This window comes from Rattus norvegicus, chromosome 1 (genome assembly GCF_036323735.1).
Source record: "Rattus norvegicus strain BN/NHsdMcwi chromosome 1, GRCr8, whole genome shotgun sequence".
Taxonomy (NCBI): domain Eukaryota; kingdom Metazoa; phylum Chordata; class Mammalia; order Rodentia; family Muridae; genus Rattus; species Rattus norvegicus.
The window spans coordinates 3,463,715-3,480,370 of NC_086019.1; the positions used below are offsets into that span (position 1 = coordinate 3,463,715).

At 44.6% G+C, this 16,656-nt stretch overlaps 2 protein-coding genes across 2 annotated transcripts; one reads left to right on the forward strand and one right to left on the reverse strand.

Annotated features, from left to right (window-relative positions):
- Positions 1 to 207: 207 nt before the first annotated feature.
- LOC120097698 (retinoic acid early-inducible protein 1-gamma-like) lies at positions 208 to 3,098 on the forward strand. The gene is made up of 4 exons (XM_039095439.2): positions 208 to 298; positions 1,443 to 1,703; positions 1,969 to 2,236; positions 2,791 to 3,098. Exons 1-4 carry the CDS (start codon positions 208 to 210, stop codon positions 2,975 to 2,977), a joined length of 807 nt encoding a protein of 268 aa, XP_038951367.1. The 3' UTR covers positions 2,978 to 3,098.
- Positions 3,099 to 10,772: 7,674 nt separating this feature from the next.
- Positions 10,773 to 12,717, reverse strand: Raet1e (retinoic acid early transcript 1E). The gene is made up of 3 exons (XM_006227600.4): positions 11,930 to 12,717; positions 11,419 to 11,667; positions 10,773 to 10,855 (listed from the first exon to the last, which is right to left on the reverse strand). Exons 1-3 carry the CDS (start codon positions 12,246 to 12,248, stop codon positions 10,773 to 10,775), a joined length of 651 nt encoding a protein of 216 aa, XP_006227662.2. The 5' UTR covers positions 12,249 to 12,717.
- Between the last annotated feature and the right edge of the window lie 3,939 nt (positions 12,718 to 16,656).

Consider the following 16,656-nt stretch of genomic DNA (forward strand, 5'->3'; position numbering starts at 1 on the left):
GGTCCCGTAGGGATTCACAGAAACAAGTAGGAAAAGGGATACTAGGAACCTGCAAGGCTGGAGCGCGAAAACCCCAGAATTCAAAGTCCAGGTGCCTGGGACTTTCTCAGTTCTCTGCACTGGGTCCTGTGTGGAGTGGTACTGAGGATTCCTGATTTTCTCAGCAGCTCTGGTCGCACCCTAGGCTGCCTGGGCTCAGAAAGGACCATGGCAAAGAGAGCCACCACCAAGTGCAATCTTTCTCTGAATCTGGGCCTTTTGGTGCTGCTGAATTTTCTGGGGACCGCGATACTAGAAGGTGAGTTCCCAGGGTCTACATGGAGGGGTCTACACGGAGGGGTCTACATGGAGGTGGTTAGGGCACTGAGCAAGGAATTGGCTAAGTCAGGAAGTTCTCTCAGTCCTGAGCTCCCAGGAAGCTCCCAGGCTTCCTCTCTACTTCACCACCTCAGCAACTGGGGACCCTGCCTCTGCCTGCCTCTACTCTCCTCCCCCACGCTGCATATAGAAGTTCTGAAAAAAAAAAGTTATGGCAGGACAGCATAGAGGGGATACAGGGTTGAAGGTTACAGCAGACAGAAAAGAATACCTGGTGATGTCCTCAGCACTAGTGGGGTCCTTAGGAAGGAAGTCTAAAAACCAGTCTCTGGGACTGGATATGCTGGGCACAGTGCTGACCCCTACTGGAGAAAGACTCAGACAGCTGACCTGAACCTAAGGCAGGCTGTGCTCTGAAGACTGCCTTCCTGGGGATTCCTCACAAGCTCTGCACCACTTCAGAATCTGTTTGTTCTTGAGCTTTCCTTCCTACCTTCCCATCCACTGTCTCATGGTACCTCCAGACTGGTGGGAAAGAAAGGAGATATATTGGGCCTTCACCAGACAGACAGAGATCTCTTCCTGAAAATGGAATAGGTATGTGGATTAAAGTGGGAGAAGCTGAGGACTGATGGCCAACAGAGCTGTGTGACAGAGCCCAGTGGGAGCAGGGATGAGCACTGAGCTCACAGCTGGCAGCTTCCCTCTCATGACAAGCTGGGGCATTGCTTCAGGAGCTTCCCTCAACACCAGGCTCCATGTTGAATTTCCATGTGTTCCATGATGCCTCCCTTCCCTCTCTGTGCTCAGATAGATTTTCATCCCCAGGAACATATATGTTATCTGACATACTTTATACTTCAATCCTTGATAGTAGACAATAAGTGTACTTTTGAGATAATCCTGCTGATAACATGGTATGCATTGGGGTGAGAGGAGGGGTCCGACCAATGTGACCCAGCGACTGTTCTCACAGAACAGAAGATGCAGAGATGGTGGGCCTCTTGAATAGAGTCACCTCTTCCTGACCTTTGCCCTTCAGAAGAATGCTTGGGGTCACAGGAACATGTGTCCTATGGCTTTGTGCTCCCAGTTTGGAACTCACCTTCATGTTTCTCTCACAGATGTACACTCCCTTAGTTGCAACTTGATCATCAGGTCTCCTACCAAGGGAGAACCTCTCTGGTATGAAGGACAGTGTTCAGTGGATGGAATTGATTTCCTTTCTTCTAATAACGTGAACAAGTCCAGGCCTTTGGGTAACCAGGAGAAGATGGCAAATGCCACCGAAGTGTGGACATGTGTGACCCAGTGGATAGAGCTATTGGGCCAGGACTTAAGGGACAAGGTGTCTGAAATCAAAGTGCACACAACCAAGACCAGTGGTAAGTGTGGGACTGAGCACAGAGGCAGAGATGGTTGGCACGAGAGGAGGGGCAGAGCACATGGAGGAATGGGATGTGAGTGTCTTTGTGTGAAGGAGCTGAGCGCTTGTGGTACTGTGCAGGCTCAGGGTACACAGTGGATAAAAAGAGAAAGTCGTGTGGAAAAGATACTGACACCTAAGCTTGTAGAGAAGGACTTGACCTTGAGGGGTAACGAACGAATGGATCAGAAGGGAAGAATGACTGTGTTGTATGTGACTTGCAGGTCACCCCACTTTATGGGTCACCATGCTTTCTAAGTACAGCCACGGACAAATCATTAGTGCTTCCTGGGAATTCAACATCAGTGAGAATTATTCCTTCATCTTGGACCTAAAGACTATGAAGTGGAAACTGATTAATCCTGTACCAGGCGACATCATGAAAGAATGGAAAGATGATGAGACATTAATGAAACATCTGAATTTGTCCATAGCAGAATGCAGTAAAAAATTCAATGAATTCTTAAATCAGCACGAGGAAAGAACAAGTAGGTATTACCTGGATTGTCAGAAGGCACTTCTTCTCATTTCATAGACTGAGTGAGTGAGTGCCTTCTGGGGAGTGTTCCTGAGACAGTGATGACCACAGGGATTCCTCAGTCCATCTCACACCCCAGTGTTCCTCACTCCCTGTTAACCAGTGGTCCAGGCTCTGCATGGCCTGCTGATGAGCCCCAGCTCTGTGTGCATCACTGTACACTTCCCGCCCTCTCATCCTCAGGTAGCTGCCCCTCCACCAGCTCCACCATCACTTTTTAAGGAATTTACCATCTTACTCTGGCACAGTTGTACACCAGCAATTTCCTCAACATCCAGTGATATCCACAGTTCATTTATCAACTTTTGGGATGGTTTGATAGACATTAACTTTCCTTTGTAATAAAATAAACTCTGCTGAGACATCATTTATACAACTCCCACTCCTCTGTCTACTCAGGACTTTGTAAATAGGTCTGGCATGTGAGTCCCTCTGACTGCCTTGGGAGAGAAGGTGCTAATGGAGGTGTGTATTTCACTTTATGGAGAACTTTCCTATGTTTTTACAGATCAACAAGGGCCCCAGATATCACCCAGCCTCCACCTGCCAGCCAGGTTCCTTATAAGGAAGTATTGATCCCTGTGGGACTCATCATCTCCATCATCTTTATTATTTTCATTTGCTTATGTGTGAAGAGGATGTGTTGTACCCAAGGAGGTGAGGAGCAGCGTGGGGTCTCATCCTGTCCTTGGTAGTTTTGTTTGTCAGGGGACTTGCAATAGGTGTCTCACTGAGTTACAGATGGTTTCGAGTACTGGGAGCTGAACGCAGAACCTCTCCAAGAACAGCAAGGGAACTTCTGAGCCTTCTCTCAAACCCTCGAATATTTTTTTTCTTAAAAAAGATTTTTATTTTATTTATGTATGTGAGTACAGTGTCGCTGTCTTCACGGGCACCAGAAGAGGGCATCAGATCCCTTTAAAGATCACTCTGAGCCACCATGTGGTTGCTGGGAGTTAATTTAGGACCTCTGGAAGAGTGAGCAGTACTCTTAAATTTTTTTTGAAGTTGGATTTGCTGGGGTTTTTTTATTATTGGTTGTTTTATTTAATTACATGTCAAATGTTACCTACTTTCCCTGGCTCCCCTTCTGCAACCTCCCTATCTTATCCACCCTCCACCGGCTTCTATGAGGGTGCTCCTTCACCCACACATCCGCCCATCTACACACATCTATCTCACCCCTGAAACCTCCTGTGCTGGGGCATCAGGCCTGCACAGGACCAAGGGTTTCCTGATCCCATTGATGCCAGATATGCAGTTGTCTTCTACATATGTAGCTGGAGTCATGGACCCATTCATGTGCACTCTTTGGATAATGGTTGAGTCCCTGGGAGCTCTGTGTGTCCAGTGAGTTGATATTGTTATTCTTCCTATGGGGTTGCAATCCCCTTCAACTCCTTTAGTCCTTTCCCAGGCTCTTCCATTGGAGTCCCTCTCCTCAGGCTGATGGTTGGCTGTATCTGTTTCTGTATTAGTCAGGTGCTGGCAGAGCCTCTCAGAGGACAGTTATACTAGGCTCCTGTAGGAAGCTCTTCTTGGTATCAGTAATAATGTATGGGTTTGGGATGGATCCCAAGGTGGGACAGTCTCTGGATGGCCTTTCCCTCACTCTCTGCTCCACATTTTGTCCCTGCATTTTCTTTAGGCAGGAACAATTCTGGGTTGAAAACCTTGAGATGGGTGGGAGGCCCCGTCCCTCGACTGGCACCATGTCTACCTAATCAACGGGGTCTCTTCAGGTTCTGTCTCCTCTCTGTTGGGTATTTCTACTAATGCCATCCACACTGGGTCCTGGGAACCTCCAGCTTCCCTGGTGTCTGGAACTTTCTAGTGGTACCCTCTTGTTCTATACCCCACGAAGCTACATATTTCTATTCCTTTCCCTGTCGCCCTGAACTTCTCTCCTGTCTCTTCACATACCTGCTCCGTCTTGAACGTCTTCCCTCCTCTCTCTGTCAGGACGTTAGTCCCTCCTCAACTGACCATTTTGTCCCCTCTTCCACGGAGGATTGAAGCATCTACAGTTTGGTCTTCCTTCTTGTTTAGCTCCATATGAGTTTGTGAATTGTAACTTGGGTATTCCAAGATTTTGAGCTAATATCCACTTACCGGTGGGTTCATAGCATGTGTGTTTTCTTGGGTCTGGGTTCCCTCACTCAGGATGGTATTTTCTAGTTCCACCCATTTCCCTAATTGTTTCATGAAGTTATCATTTTTAATAGCTGCGTAGTACTCCCTTCTGTAAATGTATCACACTTTCTGTATCCATTCTTTCATCATTGGGCAGCTGGGTTGATCCCTCCTTCTGGTTACTATAAATAAGGAAGCTATGAACATAGTAGAACAGATGTCTTTATTATGTGCAGGAGCCCTTTTTGGGTATATGCCCAGTAGTGGTAAACCTGGGACTTCAGGTAAAACTATTTCCAGTTTTCTGAGGAAACACCAGATTGACTTCCAGCGTGTTTCTACCAGCTTGCAATCCCACCAGCAATGAAGGAATGTTCCTTTTTCTTCACATCTTACCCACCATCCTCTGTTGCCTGAATTTTTTATCTCAACCCATACTGACAGGTTTCACTGGGAGGCTTAGGGATGTTTTGATTTACTTTCCCTGACAACTAAGGATGTTGGATATTTCTTCAGGTGCTTCTCAGACATTCGATATTCCTCATTTGAGAATTCATCAATTAGCTCTGTACCCCACTTTTAGCAGGGTTATTTGGTTCTCTGGTGTCTAACTTTTTGAGTTCTTTGTATATTTAGGATATTAGTCCTCTATCTGATTTCATGTTGGTAAAGACCGTTTCCCAATCTATAGATTGACATTTTTGTCCTACTTACAGTATACTTTGCTTTAAAGAAGCTTTCATTTTCAAGAGGTCCCATTTGCCCATTGCTGATCTTGGAGCCTGAGCCATTGATATTCTGTTCAGGAAATTTCCCTTGTGCCAATGTGTTCAAGGCTCCTTCCCACTTACTGTTCTATTACATTCGGTGTATCTGGTTTTATGTGGAGGTCATTGATCCACTTGGACTGGAGTCTTAATAGATATAAATGAATCACTCGCATTTTCTGCATCCCAAACACCAATTGATCCACCACCATTTGTTGAAAATGCTTTGTTTTGCCCACTGGATAGTTTTGGCTTCTTCTTCAAAGATCAGTGACCGTAGAAGGGTGAGTTTATTTCAGTGTCTTTAATTCTATTCCATGGATCTACCTGCCTGTCTCTGTACCAATACCATACAGATTTTATCACTATTGCTCTGTAATACACCTTAAGATCAGGGATGGTGATCCCCCCAGAATTTCTGATATTGTTGGGAATAGTTTTTGTGATCCTGGGTTTTTTGTTATCCCATGTTTACTGTCATCATCCAGGAGATTCTTAGCTTGGCCAGCAGATGTCACTCTTTGATTTCACATTCTAGCAGACCCAGGAGATGAATGAAAGCCTCTGAGTGCCCATTCATGTTTGAAATTAACAATGGACACATTGCTGATTTGAAAATGACATCACACATTGCTGAGTGGTCTGGTTTTCATGCCTTGATTCATGAAACAGATAAATGTTTAAAGAGTATGTTTGCCAGGTAGTGGATGTGCCAGCATTTGCTCCCAGCACTAGAGAAGCAGAGGGATGCTAATCTTGGCCTTCACAGCCACTATTCTGTACATGAGTTCCAGGACAAGCAGGGCTACCAAGAGAAAACATGTCTAAAAAATAAAATAAAGAAGGAATGTTTTCCGTGCACAGGTAAAGGGCACTCCAGAGTTTAATGCTGTTTCCAGAGAGGACAACTCACCATGAGGACTGTGTGCTTGTCAGCCCTGTGTCTAACAAACAAAGAAACAATCAATTCAGTCTGACAGACAGACAGAAGTACACAGAAACTGAAAAGATGACTTCACCTTTCCCCTGTTGAATCATTAGAAAGAACCCTGTCATCTCTGTATGTGACCTGATCCCTCCCAGTCACTGACATGTGAATTTTCAGAATGCCTCACATGTTTCTGTGGCTTGTTCTATCTAGCAATCCCACAGGGCCCCTGTTGGAGATATTCACTTGGTACCAAGGAGGAACATGGGAAGAGAATGGGCCTCATCCTGTCAGAATCTCCAAATTTCCATGAACACCCTTCAGTCATGGCTCATGCTCCTGGAACTTAGTACTCAGTTACTGTATGGGGACCATGTGTCTGTCTACCACTGGGGCCTCTGCTTGATTCATTGTCTTTCAGGGTATGTGCATGGAGTCTTTTTCCATGGTATCTTCACCTGGTGCTATAATATTTTACAGTTGCTTCTCTATCAGGCATCTCAGTTGGGCGTGGTCTTTCCCTACAACTTAGTGCACACTTCTTCTGACTCTCCCACACTCCAATCATGAGCTTCAGATACTCATTGACACTAACTGTGGGCTCTGGTCTCTATGATTTCCTTAACTTTACCTTTCCACATTAGTGCCACTTCCTGCAGAAACACAATTATCAGATGTAGAAAGTGCTCCCTGAGCTTCCTAAAATGTCTCTGTGGCTGCAGAGGTGTCACCCTGAAGTAGAAGGCTCCTGGCTCTGTGCCCTCCTGCTTGTTGACATCCACTGAAGGGGGAGTCGTCAGAACATATAGGTGGGTTCTAGCTGTAATATCAGGTTGCAAAAATTTTCAAGGTAATGACCTCCACTGTTGCATTCACTTCATTCTTGTGTATTTACTAAAGGCCTGGATTAGCAGAAGCTGTGCAAGACGTCTCCTCAGTTGTTCTACCCAGTTGAGATAGGACTACGTTTTTCACTGTGGTTTTAAAACTGGCTGGTCATTTTGGACATATTAAAATCTGTTCTAATTTTCTCATCAGGAGTCACTGCCTGTGTTGAGGTGAGCTCTGCAATGAAACAGCTTTGGAGAAGTCACCCCAGATCCTATAATTAGCCTCTCACTAGACTCCTGTTAGCAACCCCAAAGAAAACTCAGTGGAGCTTCAAAATGTCTGCACAATTTGTACTTTGATCTCTCATTAAGTTCTATTTGTGGTGTGTGTGTGTGTGTGTGTGTGTGTGTGTGTGTGTGTTACAAATATGTTCTTCTTGGAGGATAACTTGCCCCACTTGTGTCTCAGGGGACTTTCCTAATTTTTAACTTTCCTTAAACTTAGGTCTTATTCAGGTCTTTAGGGGTCTGGCTTCACCAGAAAGCCATGATTGAGGATAGGACCAGTTATGGAGTCTCCAATGAATAGAAAACTGGAGGCAGGGTCCAAGGTTGGCCTAGACCTGGCTCCCCATCACCATGTGAGTTACATCACCAGCTCACTCACGAGAGTACAGACAGTTTGTCTTCTAGACTCTGGCTTGCTCCATTCTATTGCCACTGATGCTTTCCTCGGTGTTCATTCATGGCACTGGCATTTCCAAACAGCTAGATTCTTCTGCTCTAGCCACACCTTTAGTAGTGTCCTGTGAAGAGCTCTATTCACGGACTCCAATTCTGTCACACAGTGCCAAGCCTCAGCTGTTCTCCATGACCCCTTCACATCTACAAAAACAGGAACACCAGGCTAGCTCTTACACTGACTACTTCAGGAACCTCACAAGGTCCAAACTGGCCGGGTCTTGAACACAGCTTGTGTACTGACTCTCAGGAATCCCTTCCCAGATGATCTCACTTCAGTGGAGCTGCTCTCTCCTGATGACTGTTTAGTTCTCAACTCCAGCTGAAGAGCATTGAGTATCCCAGCAAAGCAAAGTTTCACTAAAGTAGTCCTGGACTCTTGTTAATCACAGCCAATTCTTCAGCCCCAGCAACATAGAGCCATCCATTCTTAATGCAAATGACTTGGTAGCATTTGCTTCCGTGAACATCGCAAGTCAGGCCTCCATTGTCTGCACTCCTTTCAATATGCCTGTCATCTAAGGTCCTGAAGAATGAACCAGGTACCTCTTAACACTCAATGGCTTTTCTAGCCAAGAGGTCCAAAGGCCTTCTAAAAACCTCCCCGAAACACATGCCCAGATCTGCTGCAACAAAACCACACACTGTCTTGGTACCAATCTGTCTTAATGAGGTTTACTTTTGCTGTGGTAAAACATCATGACCAAAGGGACTTGGGCAGGAAAGAGTTTATGTGGCTTACACTTCCAAATCACTGTTTGTCCTTTGAAAGAAGTCAGGACAGGATTCAAAGAGGGCAGGGACTTGGAGTCAGGAGCTGATGCAGAGGCCATGCAGGGGTGCTGTTTACTAGATTTCTCCTCATGGCTTGCTCAGCCATACAGTCTCATACACAAGCCATCAGCCTTGTAGGGAAGGACCACCGAAATGGGCTGTGAGCTGCATGTGATTACTGTGAAGAAAATGCCCTACAGGGTTCCCTCCAGCCTGATCTGATGGAAGCATTTTAAAACCGAGGTTCTTTCCTCCCTTACCGCTCCATAATTTGTCAAACTCACATAAAACTGTGAAGCACATACCTTATATTTACCGGTTTCATTAGATATGGTGGTATTACTTGGCATTTCTCTTAGAACAACTGTGAGCCCCTCTGACCAAATCTTTATGCTCCAATGCTACAAATGACATCATAACTGGCCATTTCACTCCATGGTCACTTTACAGTGAGTGAATCTGAAACATTCAACTTTATTGTGAAGTTTGGTGAAGGCCTTCCCCTGTATTTAATAATATTTAGGCCATATTTTCTTTTTAAGAAATTTATTAATCTGAAGAGACGGCTGGGCGCTTAAGAGAACTGCTCACTCTCCAGAGGTCCTGAATTCAACTCTCAGCAACACATAGTGGCTCAGAGCGATCTGTGATGGGATCTGATGCCCACCTCTGGTGTGTGTGAAGACAGCGACACTGTACTCATATACATAAATAAAATAAAAATCTTTTTTAAGGAAAAAAAATATTCGAGGGTTTGAGAGAAGGCTCAGAAGTTCCCTTGCTGTTCTTGGAGAGGTTCTGCGTTCAGCTCCCAGTACTCAAAACCATCTGTAACTCCAGTTCCACAGGATCCAATGCCCTCCTGGGGCCTCTGCAAGTACCAGGTACACATGTTACATACAGATATACATACAGGCAAACACTGATACACAGTAAGAATGAAACATAGCCAAATTTCTAACAATGTATTTCACATAAATTATGCATCACAATTGGATTCACTATGATGTGTTCATATATGTGTGTAAGATAATTTGGTGACGACAACACTTTAATCACTTCTCATGTCCCCTACCCACTTCCTGCTTAGGTTTCCTCTTCCAAATGCTGCCTCTACTTTCAAGGGAAGTTTCTTTAAATTAAAAAGTAATAATAATTGATCAAATGAGTTAACTTGGACTCATTTATAGGAGTGTGGGCAAGGAGTTATTTGCAGGAATACAGGCTCCTTACTACTGACCTCACCAATAAATACAATCAGCTCTGGCACCATTAAATGCAGAAAAATTATCAGTGAGTGAGGAAGCTTATGAGGCCCTGTGGCTCCATGAAGGGATGATTGACAGGTCTGCTCTTGTGCAGGCATCATGCAATTTCTCAGAAATATTCAGTTCAAAGACACAGCAGTGAGGTCATGCCTGCGAACGTTGTTCTCCTGCACCCATTCTTCCCTATGTTATAAGGTGTTCCCTGAATCTTGGATGGGGTAATATGGATGTTTGGTTGAATAAATGCTTTTACCCCAATGTCTTGGGATCTTCCTCCTGGGACAACATTTTGGTGGTCTGGTTGGGAACCTCTCCTCTTGTCTCCTCTAGCCCCTCATTCCTCTGTGGCTTGTGCCAGTTGATGCAGTAGTCCTTGAGCAGCTGAAGTTCTCTACCTAGGGAGGTTTGAAGTGAGAGACACACTTTGATTGTGAAAGTAATACATCCTTGATCCCAGCACAGAAGTCTAGAAGTCTCTTCTTAGCTTCTACCCTTACATGTCATGACACCTGACTAACAAAGATGGTTTAGAGCTCCAGGTCACCAAACCTCTTCTCAGTCAGACCCATTTCTGGGGACAACAGCCATTACTGCATGTAGCATGAAGGGAAGTAAGACAGAGAGAGTTCATGGGCAGTCCTAACTGGCTGTGTGGAAACAGCTTTCCAATGGTCTGGGAATGACTGTAGAGTCAGTGTCCCTGCATGGGTCATGATAGGAGTGCCTGCAAGTGAGGTGCTCACAAGCTGGTTTCATTCCATTTTCATGGTCTAAGCAGAAGGAAATTTATTGAACTGGAAATCAGTTTCTCAAAAGGTCAATGTTGGATGCTGGTAAGATGGCTCAGTGGGTAAAGGCACTTGCTATGCAAGTATGAGGACCAGGATTCCCATCCCTAATAACCAGTGAGACAGCTATTGCAAGTCACCTGACAAACAACACTACCAAGGACAGGATGAGACCTCAGCCTGCTCCTCACCTCCTTGGGTACAACACTTCTTCTTCACACATATGCAAATGAAAATAATAAAGCTGATGGAGATGATGAGTCACACGGGGATCAATAATTCCTTATAAGGAACCTGGCTGGTAGGTGGAGGCTGGGTGATATCTGGGGCCCTTGTTCTTGATCCTTAAAAAAAAAATGGGAAAGTTCTCCATAAAGTTAAATACACACCTCCATTAGCACCTTCTCTCCCAAGGCAGCCAGAGGGACTCCCATGCCAGACCTATTTACAAAGTCCTGAGTAGACAGAGGAGTGGGAGTTGTATAAATGATGTCTCAGCAGAGTTTATTTCATTACAAAGGAAAGTTAATGTCTATCAAACCATCACGAAAGTTGATAAATGAACTGTGGGTATCACTGGATGTTGGGGAAATTGCTGGTGTATAACTGTGCCAGAGTAAGATGGTAAATCCTTTAAAAAGTGGTGGTGGAGCTGGTGGAAGGGCAGCTACCTGAGGATGAGAGGGCGGGAAGTGTACAGTGATGCACACAGAGTTGGGGCTCATCTACAGGCTATGCAGAGCCTGGACCACTGGTTAACATGGAGTGAGGAACCCTGGGGTGTGAGATCGACTGAGGAATCCCTGTGGTCATCACTGTCTCCTCAGCCAGGAACACTCCCCAGAACTCACTCACTCAGTCTATGAAATGAGAAGAAGTGCCTTCTGACAATCCAGGTAATACCTACTTGTTCTTTCCTCATGCTGATTTAAGAATTCATTGAATTTCTGACTGCATTCTACTATGGACAAATTCAGATGTTTCATTAATGTCTCATCATCTTTCCATTCTTTCATGATGTCCTGTGGTTTCCACTTCATAGTCTTTAGGTCCAAGATGAAGGAATAATTCTCACTGATGTTGAATTCCCAGGAAGCACCAATGATTTCTCCGTGTCTGTGCTTAGAAAGCATGGTGACCCGTAAAGTGGGGTGACCTGCAAGTCACATACAACACCGTTACTCTTCCCTTCTGATCCATTTGTTACCCCCTCAAGATCAAGTCTTTCTCTACAAGCTTAGGTGTCAGTATCTTTTCCACACGACTTTCTCTTTTTATCCACTGTGTACCCTGGGCCTGCACAGTACCACAAGCGCTCAGCTCCTTCACACAAAGACACTCACATCCCATTCCTCCATGTGCTCTGCCCCTCCTCTCGTGCCAACCATCTCTGCCTCTGTGCTCAGTCCCACACTTACCACTGGTCTTGGTAGTGTGCACTTTGATTTCAGACACTTTGTCCCTTAAGTCCTGGCCCAATAGGTCTATCCACTGGGTCAAACATTTCTGCACTTTGGTGGCATTTGCCATCTTCTCCTGGTTACCCAAAGGCATGGTCTTGTTCACGTTATTAAAAGAAAGGAAAACAATTTCATCCATTGAACAGTGTCCTTCATACCGGAGAGGTTCTGCTTTGGTAGGAGACCTGATGATCAAGTTGCAACTAAGAGAGTGTGCATCTGTGAGAGAAACATGAAGGTGAGTTCCAAATTGGGAGCACAAAGCCATAGAACACATGTTCCTGTGACCCCAAGCATTCTTCTGAAGGGCAAAGGTCAGGAAGAGGTGACTCTATTCAAGAGGCCCACCAGGCTCCACATCCTGAGTGATGCCAAAAGGAAATGTGTAGTCTGCATACATATATGAACAAACACACACATATGTATATATACACGTGAAACAAATAGACACTGTTCCCTCAGACATAGCTAGTGAGTTTGCTAAAGACAGTATTTCTGAGGGGCATATGGGAAATTTCAGTACTACGTACGAGATATTACCTAGCCTTCTCTCTGGGCATTTTAATGTTTGTATTTGGATAAGAGAGAGACAACTCGTGTCTTTTTTTTTCTTTTTTCGGAGCTGGGGACCGAACCCAGGGCCTTGTGCTTGCTAGGCAAGCACTCTACCACTGAGCTAAATCCCCAACCCCAACTCGTGTCTTTTTAGGTAATAACTATCGTAAAACCATTGGTCAACCACTGACCTGAGGTGCTAACCCTGAGTAGAGCCGCATTCTAGTTTTAGGAGATATCATGGGGAACTAGGGCAGACTCTAAGTATTCGAATCTGTTGGTTATAAGACAATATTTTCGTTGAGGTTTGGTATGTTGCTATTGTATTGTAATGTTGATGCCATACTAGAATGTCTGAGCCTATGACTGACTTCTCAATTTTTTCTTCTTTTTTCTTTTTTTCGGAGCTGAGAACCGAACCCAGGGCCTTGCACTTGCTAGGCAAGCGCTCTACCACTGATCTAAATCCCCAACCCCGACTTCTCAAATTTATACTCTTTCGTTGTGCAAACTTTGTACCTTGATTTAAAACTACTGGTTAAATAAAACGGTAGAGATAGGTGGGTTTGGAGTGACATGGGAGGGAGAGAAGAAGGAAGAGAGAGAGGAAGCAGCCATGAGGGAAGACAGACAGCAGTCTATGCTCAGGAGAAAGAGCAAGTGTCTGGGGTACATCACTGGCAATGATCAGCAGGTCACAGCCAGGTCAGCAGGTAGAAGAGTAGACAAGGGTTAAACCTCCCGTAATTGTCAAAGCCAAATAAAATAACCTTAGTCTGAGTCTCACTTATTGGCTTGTCAGGGATGCACTTAAATTCAATGTACGACATATTTTGATTTTATTTTCCAGGAGGGAGAATATGATTTTTTATTGCCGTCCTGAAAGATGAGCAGATCATGTTGTGGATAAATGATGCAGACCACTTTCTACTGGAAGGATTTTAGTCCTGGGAATAGGACATTGAGAGTCCACTCTGGGGTTACTTAGCTGTCAAAGGGTCATAAGATCTCAAACCTAAGAAGGGATTGACCTACATTTTGCAGAAGGGAAGGTTGGTGGTTGCATGAGGTTGAAGTCCAGACTCTGACATAACTCAGAGATCCAGTGGTCCTCGGTTCTGACAGTAGTGTTGGTGTAGATGGCGGTGATGGACAGCCCTGCCACAGCACTAACTCCACCTCAGTGACTTCTAATCTAGACAACAGACATCACACTGGAGGGTTAAGTGAGACCAGCCAAAGTCACCACAGGTTAAAAAGCAGAAATAGGTTGTGAGCAGGAATAAAGAATTTAAATCCCCAAGGGTTAAAAGGGGAAACCACAATTAGGATGTTTGAGGACAGGCAGGAAGTATGACAATAGTGACTGAGGACAAGATGAAATGACAGAAATGTAAAAGTAAGGGGGTCATAACATGATGTAAGACCCTCTGATTGTGGTTTCCTGTAGAGAGCGGCGCGGTGAGACAAAGATGGCGCCGACATCCAGCCTTGTCTGGATATAAACGACTTACTGCGCATGTGCAGGCTTGACCCCTTGCTAGGGCTCCCTCTAGTGGTGAACAGCGGCACTGCACATGTGCGGTTTATGCACCAGGTGTCAGTTGACTGTTAATATGCTAATGAGGTGATTCATTCTCCGCCAATCCCTGGAGGACAAGTAGTGGGGTGATCCAAGCCCCACCAATCCCTGAGAGATAATTAGCATACTGTTGTCTATATAAGCCGAGCGATTTTGCTGCTCGGGGTCCCTGTTCAAGAGAGCTGTAACACTAAGAGAGCTGTAACACTAAGAAGAGCTGTAACACAGTAAAGGCTTGTTCGCAGAAGAATCCTGTTGCCGCGCGTCGTTCTTACTGGCGGGACATTAGGCGCGCGACAAGTGGTGCCGAAACCCGGGAACCAACATCGCCGGTGCCGAGGGGACCCTTCAGTGTGCTGAAGAGGATTCAGAACTGCGAGAAGGTAAATTAAAAGGTAAGCTTCGAGAGGCATGCCCCTTTTTGGAAGAGAGCATGTCAGAAATGGAGCAGAGTGAGAAATTAGGCTTCCGAGAGGCATGCCCCTTTTTGGATTTAAGAGAGCATGTCAGAAACGGAGCGGAGTGAGAAATTAGGCTTCCGAGAGGCATGCCCCTTTTTGGATTTAACAGAGCATGTCAGAAACGGAGCAGAGTGAGAAATTAGGCTCCCGAGAGACATGCCCCTTTTTGGATTTAACAGAGCATGTCAGAAACGGAGCGGAGTGAGAAATTAGGAGCGGGCAAAAAAGAAAAAGGTTACTAAAACAAAAGTGAAAGAGATACAAAAGGCAGAAGAAATGCCGCTGGAGGAAAAAATAAGAGTGCCCCCGAGGACGAAGTACAAGTCATCCGGAGAGGATACTTTGTATCCATTAAAAGAATTAGAAGCCTTAGAACTGGCTGGCAGTGACTCTGAGCAAGAGTTGTCAGAGTCGGAGGAGGAGGAATTAGAGGAAGAGGCAGCCAGATATGAGGAAGAAAGATATGGGCCTAGGTGGAGAGCCACTGTGAAGAAACCAAAAGTTATGGATCGTATGTGGGCAAGGCTGGTAATTTTGTTTCTTTTTTTCTTTGTGTGGGATAGAGAAGCCACTGACCGCAAGCTTAAGCCCGGACCAAAACCTCTTTGGCAAATGGTCCCTGCCTGCTTAGAGGATAAACGATGTGAGGAAGCCCTTAGAGCCGTTAGGACATGTCAGAGGGTCCTTGCAGAGCAACAAGAAAGTATGTCAGAGGGAGAAAAGGTCTCGAAAGAAAAAAAAGAAAAGAAAAGGAGATAAAAGGAACAGAGAGAAGGCAGAGATAAAAAATGGGGTCAGTGCAGCTTTTGTTGTGGCTCAAGTTGAGGCTATTGCTAGGTATGTGATTAGGCTCTGGAAACCTCACAGAGTCATACTGATCAGATTTGATAGAGGTAGACCGCCTGAAAATTTATTCAGGAGAATCAAACAAAAAGATAAACTTGAGTATGCCTTCTTGGATTCCTGGTCTCAAGGAGATTTAGCAAGTGACAAGGTGCTTCTCCTAAAAAAGCAGTTTTAATCAGCCCTTGGAGCCTTGCACCTGTAGCTAAGATATGTGTAGCCACTTCAATTTTGTTTTCTGATTGGTTTTAAATGTATAAATATTCTCTACATGCCTTGGTTATGGACTATTGGCTTTTAAGTTATTGGATATGGTTAAAAATGTAACATTGGTAACAGAAAGTTGACATAAAACTGGAAAATTTGGATGGAGTCATTCTAGATAACATGTGGCATGAGCCAATCTAGGGAAACAGGTCTAAATTGGGATGCCTTTGCTACAATTTTTTACTGAACATCCAGTGATTTTTCCAAAGGTCACTGCCTCAGAGCCTTTGTCTGGAGCGTTAAATATTTATACAGATGGCTCCAAAACAGGTGTAGGTGCCTATATGGTTGATTCTCAAGAACCAGTATTAATTCAATATAGTCCAGGCACCCCCCAAATTACAGAACGTAAAATTGTATTGAAAGTTTTCAAAAGATTTCATGATTATTTTAATTTAATTTCTGACTCTGCTTATGTAGTTAATGCTGTGCACTCACTTGAAATTGCAGGGCCAATTCGGTCGAGTAGTACCGTATGTCAAATTCTTTTAGAATTACAAAATTTGATTTGGGCCAGAAAAAATAAAATTTTTATACAACATATTCGAGCCCATACTAATTTGCCTGGTCCCATGACCAGTAATAACACCCTGGTGGATGCTAGTACTCGTAGAGAGTTTATTTTTCATGCCACTCCGGTTGATCTTGCTAGAGGATTTCATCAAAAGTTTCATGTACCTGCCTTTACTCTTCAACAAAAATTTAAAATCTCTAGAGCTGCAGCTTGTGATGTGGTGTTACGTTGCCAAAATTGTGTTCAATTTCACCACCCTCCTCATGTGGGTATTAACCCTCGTGGTCTGATCCAGCTAAAACTTTGGCAGATGGATGTCACACACATATCTCAATTTGGAAATTTAAAATATGCTCATGTTTCTGTTGATACCTGTTCCGGTATTATACACGCTACTCTGATGACTGGTGAAAAGGCTCGTAATGCCATTAGCCATTGCTTAGAGGCATGGGCAGCCTGGGGA

Excerpts from the sequence above, each read along its gene's own strand:
- Raet1e (XM_006227600.4), bottom strand. The coding sequence starts at position 12,248 with ATGTGTTCTATGGCTTTGTGCTCCCAATTTGGAACTCACCTTCATGTT. Across the intron at positions 11,668-11,929 it reads GCACACTACCAAGACCAGTG|GTCACCCCACTTTACGGGTC; the intron begins GTAAGTGTGGGA and ends TGTGACTTGCAG. Across the intron at positions 10,856-11,418 it reads TCAGCATGAGGAAAGAACAA|GATCAAGAACAAGGGCCCCA; the intron begins GTAGGTATTACC and ends TTTTTTTTTAAG.
- LOC120097698 (XM_039095439.2), top strand. The coding sequence starts at position 208 with ATGGCAAAGAGAGCCACCACCAAGTGCAATCTTTCTCTGAATCTGGGC. Across the intron at positions 299-1,442 it reads GGGGACCGCGATACTAGAAG|ATGTACACTCCCTTAGTTGC; the intron begins GTGAGTTCCCAG and ends TTTCTCTCACAG. Across the intron at positions 1,704-1,968 it reads GCACACAACCAAGACCAGTG|GTCACCCCACTTTATGGGTC; the intron begins GTAAGTGTGGGA and ends TGTGACTTGCAG.